At 38.0% G+C, this 15,815-nt stretch overlaps 5 protein-coding genes across 5 annotated transcripts; 3 read left to right on the top strand and 2 right to left on the bottom strand.

Annotated features, from left to right (window-relative positions):
- Positions 1 to 1,131: 1,131 nt before the first annotated feature.
- Positions 1,132 to 4,289, bottom strand: PAAG_03004 (coatomer subunit beta; the record flags this gene model as incomplete). Its single annotated transcript, XM_002794413.1, has 5 exons — positions 1,132 to 1,274; positions 1,358 to 2,966; positions 3,040 to 3,429; positions 3,499 to 3,919; positions 3,985 to 4,289. The coding sequence occupies 5 exons, from the start codon at positions 4,287 to 4,289 to the stop codon at positions 1,132 to 1,134; spliced, it is 2,868 nt and encodes a 955-aa protein (XP_002794459.1).
- A 4,904-nt stretch (positions 4,290 to 9,193) lies between these two features.
- Positions 9,194 to 9,766, bottom strand: PAAG_11674 (hypothetical protein; the record flags this gene model as incomplete). The annotated part of the gene is made up of 2 exons (XM_015847276.1): positions 9,194 to 9,499; positions 9,605 to 9,766. The coding sequence occupies 2 exons, from the start codon at positions 9,764 to 9,766 to the stop codon at positions 9,194 to 9,196; spliced, it is 468 nt and encodes a 155-aa protein (XP_015703065.1).
- Positions 9,767 to 10,076: 310 nt separating this feature from the next.
- On the top strand, positions 10,077 to 10,912 carry PAAG_03003 (hypothetical protein; the record flags this gene model as incomplete). The annotated part of the gene is made up of 6 exons (XM_002794412.2): positions 10,077 to 10,114; positions 10,173 to 10,210; positions 10,274 to 10,369; positions 10,440 to 10,503; positions 10,579 to 10,666; positions 10,736 to 10,912. 6 exons carry the CDS (start codon positions 10,077 to 10,079, stop codon positions 10,910 to 10,912), a joined length of 501 nt encoding a protein of 166 aa, XP_002794458.2.
- Positions 10,913 to 11,716: 804 nt separating this feature from the next.
- Positions 11,717 to 12,986, top strand: PAAG_03002 (hypothetical protein; the record flags this gene model as incomplete). The annotated part of the gene is made up of 4 exons (XM_002794411.1): positions 11,717 to 12,163; positions 12,246 to 12,396; positions 12,465 to 12,822; positions 12,920 to 12,986. 4 exons carry the CDS (start codon positions 11,717 to 11,719, stop codon positions 12,984 to 12,986), a joined length of 1,023 nt encoding a protein of 340 aa, XP_002794457.1.
- Positions 12,987 to 14,747: 1,761 nt separating this feature from the next.
- PAAG_03000 (hypothetical protein) lies at positions 14,748 to 15,427 on the top strand (the record flags this gene model as incomplete). Its single annotated transcript, XM_002794409.2, has 3 exons — positions 14,748 to 14,803; positions 14,921 to 15,155; positions 15,365 to 15,427. The coding sequence occupies 3 exons, from the start codon at positions 14,748 to 14,750 to the stop codon at positions 15,425 to 15,427; spliced, it is 354 nt and encodes a 117-aa protein (XP_002794455.1).
- Positions 15,428 to 15,815: the final 388 nt, after the last annotated feature.

The raw sequence follows: 15,815 nt of genomic DNA, 5'->3' as shown, positions 1-15,815 counted from the left end.
CTAAATAAAAATATTATTAATTTATCAAATTTAATTTTTATATTTTTTAAAAATAGAATTAAAAATTTTATAATATTATAAATTATTAATTTTTTAATTAAATATTAAATTTAATAGATATATTTTATATATTTATATTATAATTAATAAAAAGTTAAATTAATTAAAAAATTTAAATTAATTTAATATTTAAAAAAATATTATTATTATAATATTTTATTTCTTTAAATATTTTATAATTATTAAAAGTTTTTTATTATAAATTTTATAATTATATTTAATAAAAATATTTTTTTAAATATAAAAATATATATTTATTTTATTATTTTATTATTATATTATATAAAAGTTTTATTTATTATATAACTATATTATAATTAAAATTAATAATTAATAATATAAATAAAATTATAAATATTTTTATAAAGTTTATATATATAATATTTACAATATTTATTTAATAAAATATTTTTAATAAAAATTAATAAATTTAATAAATAATATATAAAAATATTTTATAATATATTTAAAATCTATAAAGATAAATATTTTAATAAAAAAAAGTAGAATGTAGTTTTTTATAAAAATTAATATTTAATTATATATTTTATTTTTTTTTTTAAAAAAAAATAAATTATAAATAAAATAATAATTAAATTTTTTAAATTATATATATTATTAATTATTATTTATAAAAGTTATATTTAAAAAACTAAATATATAAAAAACTTATATATATTTAAGTATTTAAATTGTTTAATCTCAAAAAAATATAAGTAAATAAAATATTACAATATTTTATATAATTGCTTTTTCCCAAATCTTTGACTCGAATGGCAAAATCATCCTTATTCAAGTCTAGGCTCTTATTCCTTCAGCAAGATAAATATAAATAAAAAACAATATATATTCCACACTTGAAAACGACATATGTACGACGAATTGAATTTAAGCGGAGCAAGTATGCCGAAGACAAAATCTTTTATTATTTTTTCAAAGAGCAGAGCGACATTAGAGGTGCTTTGATAAGTCGGAGTAGCAGCAAGATAAACACAGAACAACAGGAAACCGCTAGTTAGGTGAGAACGTGAAATCGCAACTAAACAGAAGATATTCTTTGTCATTACTAGACTAAACAGCATTGGCCTTCAGACCTTTGAGAGAACCCAAACTAAGCGCCAGCCCCTGCGATCGACTTCGGATGCGTACAAACCCAGTAATTGGTCCGTTTTCGCCTTGTTTCTCAATGCTGAGATTTGCGAGAGCATCCTCACCTATAAAAATAAAAAAAAATCAATTGTTTAGCTAGAGATCATTTTCCAGTATCAGGAGAGAGTAAGGGATAAATTAAACTTACCAAAAACACTCCGAGCGTAAAGATTTGCGCTCAAGAATTGACAATCTCCTTCAAGCGATGCTTCCGGCGTCAAACAGCTCATATTTGTGCTCTCCATGAGCTGGTGGAGGAACTCTCTCAAGGACTTCGCCTTGGAGTTAATATTGACTTTGTTTTCCCATTCAAATTCCGTCCACATGGTTCGAAATTGGGTCTCAGTGCAGTGTGCAGGATGGATATAGTCCATGATATCTGCTTTGACATCGTTCAGGATCACAACATGTGTCTCCGTGGAACTGGGTCCATCGTACACGACGTTCCCGAAAATCACACCTGTGTCCGTTGACGAAACCTTGACTGTTGCTTGTACATTTAAGAAGTCGTGGGGTCCGAGATTCTGTGTTGTTGGGCGCTCAACGACCTTGAGGTCGCCAAGGGTCGCAAACTCTACTGACAAATTTTGCAGAGTCTCTGTCGTTTGGTTGACCAGCAAGACATCCAGAACGATGTCAAACTGATGAATTTTAACATATGCTTCAGCATAGACCGGATCGGAGAAACCAGTGAGTTGTACAACGCGGCTCAGCTTAGATGACACGTCTCCATAAATGGAATCACCACCAGTGGCTTTGGCAAGGTCAAGTTCGATTTCATCAGCCCCTTCTTCGGCCGATTTCTTTGCAAGCTGGCGGATGGGAATCGTGTCATCGACTTGGACGGCGGCCTTGGCTTTTTCATCAGCCTCCTTCGCTGCCCGTTTCTTTTCTTCGACCTGAACCATAGCACGGAATGCTCGTCTAGTATCTTCAAGGAAGGTCGTTTCCAATTCTTTGTGCTTGGAAAATTCAGCTAGGGACCGTACACATGACATGATTCTATCTACGGAGTCTTCGTCGATCGGGGCCTTGACAAATTGGGATTGTCCAACTCGAATTATAGAGATCATGATAAGCATTGCCTCAGCGCGAAGAGCATTGGTCCTGGCAGTATCTTGAGAGACCTCCGAATGTCTCATAACAAGCTTTGTCAGTGTTGATGATAAGACTGTGGCAAGATAATAATCTCCATCTAGGATAAGTTGGCGTAGCGGCGGTTTCTGTGCAGCTTTGACGGCCTCTAATTTGGCAGCGGCACTTGACTGGCTGGTAAGCGCGCTCTCAGTGGCATATGTGCCATCTGCCAACACTCTTGACCCACTTGGAGCAGATGGCTTGGAATGGCCGTTCACTTGATCTTTTTGGGGGGCATTTTCTTCGAGAACTTCACCGAGCAAGCGTTGCTCGGAGGCCAAAATGGGGATCTCCCCAAGGCTGGCTCTAATGCGTTTCCATGCTTCTCTGATGTCGTTGGCTTCAAGGGAATACTCTCCAACCACCCACAGAACGCCCCGGTACACTTTACCCGCCCGCACCTCACTGAGCGTGACCACTAGACGCTCAATAATGGATGGTCTGAGTTTGGGGAACTTCTCAACTACTTCCTTGACGAAGGAGATCACGTCGACGGCAGAGTTGTTGTTGAAATCAGCGATCAAATCCGTGAGAAGGTCAACAACGCTTGCTGCAATTTCAGAAAATTTAATTGCACACTGATGTATCGACTGAATAAGCAATTGTCGATATTCGTTGTTCTGCAGCATACCAGGCAGTTAGACTTGATCTCCATATTGAAAACTCGGGGCGGGAAATGTTTTTGGGATGTACCTTCTCATATTGCTCGTCAACAGTTTTAGTGAGTTCCTTCTTCAAGAGCATGATAATTTCCTCTACGTTCTTGCTAGACACCATTTCCATTGCGATGCCCAACGCCTTTCGTCGAACATCGATATCGGGACTTGACAGAACTCGCAGAATTTCCATGGTTAAATCATCTAGAACGCCTTCATTCCGTATCCGCAGCTGATTGACTCTATCGAGTACTATAAGCTTGACGTTATTGTCGGCCTCTCTGATGCTCAAGTCGATCAATTTCGACGCAGCCGCCTTCACCGCCACCGGATTACTCGTAAGTGCCGTGAGTGACGTTGCGGCTTCGTAGATAACGGTACTGGCCCCTGCATCCAGTAGGTCAAAAATCAGTCGGAGATATTTGGCCTGTATCAAGTTTGTCAGTTGATATGAAAGCTTCCGGCACGACTCCACCCACAGGGAAGAAACACCAACCTTGTTCTGGGAATTTTGGATAGCATCCTTCCTAATAAATTCCAATTCGACAAGTTGAAGCAATTCATCAGCATTTGGAACATTATCGAACGTAGAGCTGAGATACTCTAGCGCCTTCTGATGGCTTATCGTAACTAGTGCAGCAAAGGCGTTCCGTTTGCAGGTGGGGTCATTCTCCGACGACAAAAATGCCTGGATGAGCTCTGGAGCATCGGGGATCAGGGACTCGGAGTGTTGGAATATAGAGGCAACGGCCCAAACAGCGTTTTTCCGCACGTATGCATGTCGATGGTCTAGACAAGAACGCGCAGAGGACAATAGGGGCTCGAGGAGTTCGGGTTCTCTAAGTTTGCATAGAAATCGAAGCGTGTTACCGCGTATATATTCGTTTGGATGTTGTAGGTCATTCCGGATGCCGTTGCTGTTAAGGAAGAGCAGTTTAGTAACATCCTATAGCATGTTGAGATTTTCCCATTGTTTTCTTACCAAACCAAGATCATCTCCTGCTTCAACTTCCCGCTGCTATCCAGCTTCGGGCAGATTTCGTAGTAAAAATAGAGGAGCTTCTTCAGCGGCTTGCTCTTGGATGGCATAACGAAGCGAATGATATGCATGAGTAGCTGGGGCATTGGATCCCCGTTCAACATAACGATTAATATCCGCCTCATGGTATCTATTTTCGATTCATCTGTTCCTTTCTCGAGTTGCGTCTTCAAGTCCTGCAGCGTGGGCTGATCAGCAGGATTGTCCTGGTGCACCAGACTGTACGAATGTTCCAGATACGATGCCATTTTTAGCTGAAGTCGTTACGCGCCCTGCTAATCGATATGCTGGAAAGGATGTCAAGGGACGGCGAGACTGGCGAAGACTGTTAGTTGTCGGATCCCGATATTTGAGAGATGGGGAGCATACGGCGATGAGGTGGCGAAGTAGAGGGTAGAAAGGAAATAGTCACAGTGGCCTCATCCCCACCTCAGTCCGAACAATCATCTGTGTCGGAACAGGACAATTGGGAGATGTTAAAGGAGAATTTGATATGGATCATAGCTTACAATGCTGGGTCAATGTCCAACCTGTCCACTCGAAGAGATGGTGTGGATGACTAAGCACAACATGAAATCTTAGAGGACCGTTATCAACCTTGTTGCATTGTGTGACTCTAAGCAAGCTAGCTAGCTACTAATAAATACATAGGTGCACGTGACCTCGGGTAGCCGGGGAATCCTCCAACACCCCCCCATGCCACGGTGAGCCTGAGCTCTGCCCTATCCCCTAGCTGCTGAATGCCCTCAAATCCACAATAAAAATTAAATACAGGAATCAGATGCTGGTTTCTCTATTAGCAAAAGCTCTATTACACCTCTGTACTGTAACTTTGCAAAGAAAGTACACAATTATTTCTCTAACCTGTATTCTCATTACACCTCCTTAGGGGCTGCAAAACCATGTAAAATCAATCATTCTCATCAATGAGATCAGACCTCTGTCAATCCTATTTTCTCCACAAATTCATTGTAAGCTGGCTTTGGCAGAGGCTTTGTAAATCCATCTGCTTTATTCACTGTAAAATCTATATGTGAGAGCTCCATCTCTCCTTTCTCAACTAGATTATAAAGTATATAATAATAAATCTTTATGTAATGGAATCTCTTTGTCAAGAACTTCTTTTTTATCAGATCAATGACATCTTTATTATTCACCTGCAATGTTGTGCAGATCTTTGACTTCTTTTTCATCAGGCCTGCATCTTGCAGCATATCATTCAATCAAATAAACTCACATATAGTCTCAATAGTGGTAATATATTCTACTTTTATTATTGATTTTGCAGTTAATGTTTGACATTATCAGTATCATGATATTGAGAATTCATTAATCATGATGATGTAGTCAGATGTTAATTTATATTGAGAGTTTACATCTGCTCAATCTGAATCACAATAAGCAACTAACTGTAGATTTCTATCATCTTCTTCATTTTTATAAACTATTCTCAGAGTTTTTATCTTCTTTACATAGTGAAGAACATGCTTCATAGTCACTCAGCAGTTCTAATTCAGGTATGAGTTGAATCTTAATAGATAATTCACAGAAAATATCAAATCTAACCTTATACTTAATATAAAATATTGAAGTAATTCAAGTCTATAATAATATCTCATAGCTATAAACTCATCTTTCAATTCATTATCTCTCTCTAATATGAATTCAAATTATATATCTGTTATTATAAATATATCAATAAAGTTAATCTTATCTCAAAATCTTCAAGAATCTCTTCAATATAATGAGTCTATGAGATTACTAAGTCATTATTTGACCTGCATTTGATCTTTATTTTAAGATAATACTTGTTTTTTTAATATCTTTTGTGTTAAATTTCTTCTGTATCTCATTCAATACTTAATCTAATTCTCTCTCTTTAAGGTCTGTAACTCTGCAATCATCAATATGCAATATTAGATAAATCTTGTGAATAGAATAAAATAGAAATCTTTTATCATATTTTAAAATTCTGAATCTCAGTAATATGAGATACTCTATTATCACAAAATATTAAATTCTTGCAGCTTGCTTCATGTCATACAAACTCTGTCTAAGAAGACTCACCAGTTCTCTTCTTTTATATTTAATATCTGTAGATAACTGCATATAGATCATTTCATCCTGTAGTAATACACTATTCAAAAATACTGACATATAGTCAATCAACTTTAATTTTCAATCTCTGACAGTTGATATAGTGAATTGAGAGTAAATTATAAGCTCTGAGACAACTGCAGCATAGAACTTGAAGTAGTGAATGCTTTACTACTGCAGAAATTCTCTAATCACTCAGCAGATTTTAAAATAAATTATCTTATCTTTATTATTCAACTTATAGTCAAATACTCATTTGTCTATCAAGATATTTATCTCAGGCATCTTCTCAATAATAATATATGTTTTCTTATTCTTAAATATTTTGACTTCTTTTCTTATTATCTTAAGTTAGTAATTTCAATCTGAGCTTTTCTTCACCTCTATCAGATTATTTAAGTGATTTATAAATATGCTCAGGACAGAATCAGTATTACTGACAGGTATCTCAAATTCATTATCTTTAACTAGCTCTATCTCATCAAATAGATAGACTAAATCAATAATATTCTTCAGATTATTATTAATTAATATCTTCAGAATCTCTAATTTATCTTTAGTAGTTATTCTAGCAGACAGTGATATCAGTCATTCAGAGAATTAATAACATTTAATTTCTTTGACAGTTTAATATCTTCTCTCATTATCTCAATAGCTTTACTCACAGTATTTGCAGAAACAGATTTTGTGATAAAATCTTCATCAAAAATAATATTTTTAGAAATTTCTAATTTGTATTCTTTTGAGTTTTATATATAGTATTGATGCAATTCTTGATAACTTATTAATCATCACTTCTTGTCATCTGTTCTATCTGCAAGTTTATTTATCATTTTTAGATTCTTTTTGTAAATCTTGTACTTTCATCTGTGAATTTAATGAGCTGATAGTTGAACCTCTGTTTAAACTTCAAAAAATATCAATAAACTATTATCTTTGCAGTCAAAAATTTTTATTGATGTAGAGAATATATTTATCAACATTACAGCTGTCTGCATTACTTTATATCAAAGTCCTCTGGCAAGCTCACTATCAAATAGTAGATTTCTTATTTTATTCATCACTAATTGATTCACACATTCTACAAAGTCATTTGATTGAAATGTATTTGAAGTTGTCACTTTATACACTATTTTCTTATTTTTATAAAACATCTTGAGATTATCAATTTTGAACTTTTCAAAATTTTTTGCTGGATATTATTCTCAGTAGCAGCGGACTTTTGAGGCTGTGTCTGCAATTGAATGTCTAAATCAGTAGTCAGTATAAAGTCTATATATACTGTTGAGATATTACTTCAATCATGTCAATTAAGCTTATGAGTACTGATATAATCTCTGCTTTTGTGATAATTAAAATAATTTATTTAAAGTAAGTGATATCATCAGTAATTCTCATTTAGTATCTTGTATCTTCTTCAGTGAGTAGATTTTCTTCATCATATAGTGTTTTTTCTTCTTCTGCAAGGTTCATAAAAAATCTCATTGCTGATTTGACAGCTTTGCTCATTAAGACAAAAGATAGATAGATCATTTTTACTTGTATATATATCTTATAGAATAATAAAGTTTTTTGATTTATTATTTATATCTCTAGTCTAGAATCTACAGTCATTCTTGATATATTCACTGAATTTAAATGACTCAGCTTTTGATATTACTATGTTATTATGTATTTTAAAGTCTTGATGTTTCCTTTGAGCAGCTTTATTAGAGAATCATTATTTGATTGCAAGATATATACATGTTCAAAATCATCATTTAATATTATAAAATGAATCAAATCTCTTAATACTAGTGATTTCTTCATCATATAAATATTCTTTTCATTTAAATATACTGTGAAGTCTATCATTCTGTCAAAAGATATTATCAAGATTGAATGATTATTGCTGTATATTAATTATTTAAAAGTATAATCTTTGCATATAAGTTTTTCAAGACTCATTAGATTGATCTTCAGCTTCAGAATATAACAAATATCATTCAGTTTAATATTTAATTTATCAATTGAAATGTATATTCTCTCTATATCTGCTACTGATATTGTAGATTTATCTGTCATCTTCATCATGATATTCATTCTCTAAGATATAATCTCAACAATATTTTTCAAAGATGTAATGTGAACTTTTGATCTAAAGTCTAGAATTCAGATATCCTTTATCACTTTATCACTGAAATAAATCATCTTTTTTACAGAGAATATTTATTTTATAATATTATGAACTGAAGTAGTGCTGTCTTTATTCTTATTTTTATATTTATTCTTTTCTTTATAATTTTTAAAGTATTTTTTTGAATATTTTATTCAATAGTTAGTCTTGAGATATTCTGTCTTCTGACAGTAATAGTATATCTTTTTCATATTATTGCTATTCTACTTGAACTTCTTATCTTTATCTTTGTCTTTAGTTCTTAAATTCTTATTCTTACTCTTATTCTTTTTTCATAAATCTTGAATATTATTTGTAAAATTTATTGTATTTGTCAAGACAGTATTCTGTTCAGAGACTAATAGATATAATAGAATATCTTTGATATAGTCTCATAAAATCTATCTTAATATCATAGATATTAATATCTTTTTCAATGTGATTCATTTTATCTCTGATGAATAATACTCATTCAGCACTGATATCAGTTAACAAGTAGTTAAAAAGAACAAAATCTTTAATCTTATATCTCAAATAAGTATATTCAGTCTAAATAATAATCAGATATTCTATAAAAACTCTATCTGAGTCTTTCATTTTAACTGTTAAACTAATCAGTTTCTTAAAAAAACAAATGCAATAGACTGTAGATCTCTTTTAGAAGTTCTCTTCTATGATTATTTATAGAATATATACTGACAACTGATGATCTGATAATATTGTAAAATGAGATCTTGCTTGCAAAAAGATCAAAGATAATATATAATTATAGAGTCATATATTTCTTTCAGTTCAAAAACATTGCATATTTATACTGACATTATTCTTCAGAGCAGATTGCTTCTCATTGAGAATATCATTGATTTCAGATTGTTTAGCAGATAGTATTATCTCTTCTCTTCATATTGAATAGTTCACAGAATCAATCAGAATAACAGATTTCTTGATATGCTTCACTTGATCTCTAAATTCAGTTAAGATCTTCATTATGACAATAGTTCTGTCTTTTTTCTGTAGATAGTTTGCAAGATCTTCATTTATTTCATTACTATCAGTATTGATAATGAGTATCTCTCTGCTAGCTCTTATCATTTCAACTTCTTGCTGAAGTTTTGCAATCTCTAATCTCATCAGAATTTCTTCACTAACTCCTGATACTTGGTCACTAGAGTCAATCATATTCTCTGATATTTCATCAACCCAGGTCTTTATATGTATTATTAGACTTGTCTGATTTTTCTAGAATCATTTTATCTATTTCAAATGCTCCAGAGACACTTCTACAGACTGTAATAGATGTAGGCAGTGAACCTGCAGGCTCTGGAGTCCTATTCTCCAGGGTCCTATTCTCAGATCCTTGGTTTGTCTCCTTTTTGGCATATATTCTTTTGTTAAATCTGGCATTCCATCTGAACATAGGTTGACCATCAATGTCATCCAATTGTTGTTCGCAATTTTCCTCACATTGTTCATAGCTGTTTGTTCATAGCTGTTTGTTCACAGCTTCTCCTCACGTTGTTTGCAGCGAAAGACCTCTAATTCAAGGGTCTTATAACCTCTTAGAGGACCGTTATCAACCTTGTTGCATTGTGTGACTCTAAGCAAGCTAGCTAGCTACTAATAAATACATAGGTGCACGTGACCTCGGGTAGCCGGGGAATCCTCTAACATGAAATGCATCCTTTGAGGCTCTGCTTGCTACTGCATATTCAACTACTGAACAGAAGAGAACCGAACGACCAAAAACGCAGACTCTGTTTTCTAGAGCAAGACAGCTGCGAAGATGGCAACGTCGAATGAGCCTTTCTACGTCCGCTACTAGTAAGATGAATATCTCCTTTATGTTCCAGGTCTCCTCAGCTGCTGACAGCCCGTCCAGCTCAGGGCATTCTGGGCGGTTCGGACACGAGTTTCTAGGTAAGAGGCAATCTCATTTTGATATTAACCATGGCAACTTTCCGGCTACTTACGAAATCTTAGAATTCGACTTTAGATCTCTCGGAGACGGTCGCAGCGCTTCTGCCCGGTATGCGAACAATTCTAACTATCGAAACGACTCCCTAATTCGCAAAGAGAGTATGTTTTGGATATTTGTCTATCATGCTCCCTGATTATGAAGAACTACCACAGCTAAGCAATTCTGCAGTGTGCGTCAGTTCCCTGATGATTTCAGAGATCAAGCGCATTATCAAAGAAAGCGAAATCATGAAGTACGGCACCTGGGCTCCCCCTCCCACGTATCCCTCCACCTTCGCATGTTCTCATTTAGTCTAAACGGTATATAGGGAAGATGACTCGAAATGGCCACAAAAGAACAAGGATGGGCGACAGGAGCTGGAGATCCGGCTGGGGAATGACCATATCTCGTTTGAGGTGATGAAACCTGAGCAGCATAGCTGACGCATAGAGGGCACGTGTGCAAATTATATTAACTTAGATCAGACAGCGAAAATAGGCTCCCTCGTCGATGTCACCGAGTCCGCCGATCCTGAGGGACTGCGTGTGTTTTATTATCTGGTCCAGGACCTCAAGGCTCTGGTCTTCTCGCTGATCTCGTTACATTTCAAGGTCAGCAGTTTCGACTCTTCTCTTGCATATCTTATATTTGTGTTTATCTGATGTGGGCAAGATTACAGATCAAACCTATCTGAACAACTGTAGCTGACGAAGGTCATGAACGAGAAGGAAAATATTGAACGGCATGCTCTCTTTTATATATTGTTGGCTGCTTGGGTGGTACTGGCGTTGAAATTCAAGGGGGGTGATAGATTTGATTGATTTAATTTTAATGGCTTTAACGGATTTTCATGGCTCTGTAAAATCACACAAACCAGAGAGATAAACGGGGTTTCAATAACTTTGACTGGGATTCTCCAACAATCGGAATCAAAAGCTTACTTCGGTACACCGGTGTTGTTGATGTTGTTGTAGTAGGCTGGGTTGATGCCAGTTTTATAGTAGATATAAATAGGATATATATGCATTGTTCCCTTTAAATAACCCTGGGCTACTTCCCTATCCAGGCATTTGTATGCTGTGCATAGGTATGAATTTCCCCGCGTTCGCATTTCCGGGGCCAAGCTGGGCTGGACACCGGACGGTGGATGGTGGATGGTCCGTCCAATGGGTGGTTGGAACCTTCTGCCAACTGACGCTCGACAGTCGCTGGGTCGCTGACTGGGCTCAGCCAACTCCAACCTTCTGGGAAACCGTCCCACAGGCGAAATCATTGTAACATCTCCACGACACCCATATAAACCTTTTGCTTCATTGTCTAACGATTTATTCTGTCTTCTCTGCCTCTGCTGCTCTTAGCTGCTTGGTTTTTGACTTGGATTTCTATGTTCCTTTTGCCTGATGCGGGTTCTTTTATGCCTTCATCGTTGAGATATTGGATTCTAACCTTGGTCTATCAAATCATCCATGCCGACCCCGAGCAGTAATCCCCAACAGCTATCTACCGCATACTCTCCCGACCCCGTATCTGCTCCGCGGCCTACCTGCCCCCCAGAGCCCGACAGGATCGCCACCTTCAGAGCATCGTCGGAGGAACGCATTGTCCCCAATGCTGACGACGATGCTTCCTCTATAGCCTCCGCATCGACTCCACATTCGCAGTCGCAATTAAGCCAACCGCTCAATGCACATTCGCAGACAGCCCTTTCTCAGAACATCGAAATATCATCCCAAATATCATCCCAGGTCGCCTCCCAGAAATCTACAAAGGCTGACGACGATGTTGAGATGATGGAATCCCTAAAGCCTGCGGTGAGCGTGTCGGCATGCGCACCTCCGCCAGCCAACGTCTACCCACCCGCGTACACATCCAGCACAACATCCACCATGGATTACGAGATTTCCACTGTGAGAGTAAGCTGACTCTGTGTCCTGTTTTAAAATTAAGTTTTCAATGCTTTGCTAACATATTTTCTTCTCTTCATCGTGTAAATAGCTCCTCCCCAATCATTGGTCATCTTTCCTCAGAGCGGGCAGCAAATTCGTTGGAACACAGCAATCAGACCGTCAGATATACAATGTCGACGTAGAAATCAAACACGTTGATATGGCTGAATGGTACTTATGCGGCTACCTTAGAATTCAAGGTATGTGGTGTGGTTCTTGTATTTTTTGCTGGGTTTGGGCCGTGTTTAATATTATTTGCCAACTCTAGGACTCACCGAAGACCATCCAACGCTTACGACTTTTTTCGAAGCGGAAATAATTGGCACAAAATACTCGTTCCTAACAAATCATCCGTCGTGGGGCGCGACCGATCAAACCGACTTGCAGCACTGGGGCCGGTTCCCGGCTTACAGGCCCATAGCCAAATTCGTCAGAAAGGACGATTTCAAACTTGTAACTGCTGCGCAACACCCAGATATCTTCATGAGGTGGAAAGAATGTTTCCTGGTACCAGACCACCGCGTTAGAACTATCTCCGGTGCGAGTTTTGAGGGATTCTACTACATTTGTTTTAATCGAGTGAAGGGGACGGTCAGTGGTATATATTTCCATGCGAAGAGCGAGAAGTACGTATTTCAATCAATTCCAATTGGGGCTGGCTGTTGGGGTAGGGAAGCTGCAGTGGTTTGCTAACTATGGTGTTACTACTTTCGTTTGCTACAGATACCAGCAGCTTGAGCTTAAGCACATGGAAAACAACGGGTGTTTTGGAGCCATGGAATTCCGCTAGGTTAATGTCGACTTACCTACTTTTAATTCTGGACCGCTCTAGCCTATCCGGGACGTACATTGCATCCACATCTTCTCATTATCAGAACACCCCATATGCTCTCCGCGTAATGACATTTTACTGGTGCTGGACTACCACCAGCGGTTAAGTGTTTGCGGCGATTGGGCTGGTTTGGCTAATATATCCATACTAACCATCACCTATTTTGCGTGATATCTTCATGATTATACCATTCTTCCTCTTCTTCCCATGTTTTTGTCTCTTTTTATATTTCTCCCTTTTCTTGCCATTGACACTGGTCGTTTTTTGTTGCCCCGTTTCTTGCTGTTCCTCCCTTCTTTCCGTGGTCCCTTTCTCCCAACTTAACAGCATAGCAAGCACAATCGATTCCTTGTATGGCTCGCGTTCTTCCCCTAATCTGAACCATCCTCATGTCTCCTCGAACGATATTTTCTCAAATAGTCAGATGTTTGGCGTTTCGGTGCCGTGTCTTCTTGTTTTTTGTTTCCCCCACCATAGCGCCTCCTTACATTAACGACTTTTTCCAGTTTGACCTGTCTACGGAAACATCACCCTTTCTCCTTACCCCCCCCCACCACCTCTCTCTCTCTCTCTCTCTCGCTTTTTTTTTTTTTTTTTTTGTTTTCACGTAGCGTTTCTAGTTTATTATACATATAACATGACAAGCTTAGATCATCTTTTATCCACAGTCGCATTCCTTCCTTTCGTTAACTTCCCTGGGAACATTGAATTTTCTCTAGATCCGTTCGGTAATTCCTTGCAGCGCCCTTGTTGGTTGCAACAGCGCAACAGGCCACTCGGAAAATTCTGGTGTTTAATTTTGATATTCAAAGTTCCAAGGTGATCAAGCCTTGAATTGACCGATTCTTAACCAGTGCAGGTGAACTGGAAACCCGATGGCAAGACCCATTATCTCATTAATCCAATAGTTCAACATATCGCCAGTTCGCATAAGCCTTCCAGTCCACTCCTAGACTCAAAACTCTGTACGCTCCAGCTGGCGTCGCAAAGGAAGACATCTAACCAAATTTTGCTGGCGGGCCAGGACTGATTACTCTTCGGGACACCGGTGTGTGATTGGATAGTACAATGGGTATTTACGCGCATTGGAATTGCGTGGCTTCACTCGGAAGCATTGAAGAGACTCGTTGGATCTTCGCGACGACTGTATAAAGATGGTGCATGTTAGAATTGCCATGGGATTCAACGAAGCTCTTTGGCATTCCCCAAATAAAGTCACATCATTCCTCATCAGCTCACAATAAATAATGCCCCGCCTATATACGGACGATCATGTGGGACTCCATATTTGGGGACGTCCTACAGGCAAGCACCCTGGTGAACTGAAGGATGTCCTAAAGATCGTCCGATAGAACTGGGAAGAGGTTGGAGTTGTTGGTGCTTAAATTGCGCCAGAGAACCTTCAGCCAACCCAAGGCACCCAAGAGTACATACATTACAGTAGTCCATTTCGGCGTCCCTCCGTAACTTTTTAGTCCCGGCTTGGCACAGCTGTATCCTTGGCCATTCCAAAGAGCCTCCTCAGCTTATTTGCTGCTTACGAACTTCAACCTGCCATTGAAACAACAGAAACACCACATCTTCAAGCTCTGAAACGTTATTGTAGGCGCTGCGAGATCTGGAGAGAGTACTACTACCTTTTATTAACACAATACCCCTTCACTCTTGAAACGATCTCCCTCACAATCAATCCGTCAACAACTCCGTCCAAACACAATCATGGGCTTCGGCTCCCGCCTATCCACAACGTTTGGACTTATCCTCATCGCCCACGCGTAAGCAACTAAAACCCTTTTCTATCCAATTCCTCTCGATTTCTCGCCTTCCTCCCTTTTCATTTCTGTTGAGCCAAAGTTCTCTTGCTAACATATCGCGCAAAAACAAATCTACAGCGGCTACTCCGCGCACGAACACTCAATATTATACGGCAGCGCCCATTCCATACCCCTCGATATCACATTCGAAACCCTCGTTGCCATCCTCTTCGTCACGGTTGGCCTAGTACTGGGATCCGAGAAGCCACGGCCCATCAGTTGGAGTGTTTGGGCAGGTCAGATCGAGAAGGAAGGCGGAGCGCGAAATCCTTATCGCGGATTCGAGGACCGAGTTGGGTTTTGGGATGTTAGAGTTCGTCTTTATTTTTACTTATGTCTCCTATTATTTATCTGATTCAGCCTACGGGGGCAGTTGCTTCTTGGTTGCTTTCTGGACATTGTTGGGCATGATTTGTACGTAGACTAGACTGGGACCGGAAAAGATTGGAGTCTTAAGAAATATGTGGCTTTGGAAAATATTTGAAGGGGACAACAGACTTGCTGACTATCCTATTACCACAGACCAAACGAGAGGAGTTTGCAAATTGGCTACGGGAAAACGGTACGGTTGACACGCAATCGTGATTTTTTGGGTGTCTTTTGGGGAATTTTACATATATTTTGCCTGTAATTACTGCAAGTAAAATGACGCATCGCACCTCAAGATCAAATAAAAATGGTGGGTTGAGCAACGAGGACGAATACCGAGAAATCTGGTCTAATTTTGTCCATTGGGCAGGTCCATTACAAATTCTTCCAATCACAAGCGAGTCTTCCTCTGCATTTAATGCTCTTTTCCAAACCCTAAGTTCAATGGCCTTCGCCCCTGCGATTTGACGTCTGGCAAATGCCGACCTGGCATAACATGACACCCCTCGAAATGGTTTTGCGAGGGTATTCCTAGCTATCTGCTTCCATATCCGCTTAGCTTGTTATTGTAATTATAGTTACGATTGCAGGAGGACCTACAATG

The sequence above is a fragment of the Paracoccidioides lutzii genome (assembly GCF_000150705.2).
Source record: "Paracoccidioides lutzii Pb01 unplaced genomic scaffold supercont2.8, whole genome shotgun sequence".
Taxonomy (NCBI): domain Eukaryota; kingdom Fungi; phylum Ascomycota; class Eurotiomycetes; order Onygenales; family Ajellomycetaceae; genus Paracoccidioides; species Paracoccidioides lutzii.
This window is presented reverse-complemented; position numbering and strand designations above follow the sequence as displayed.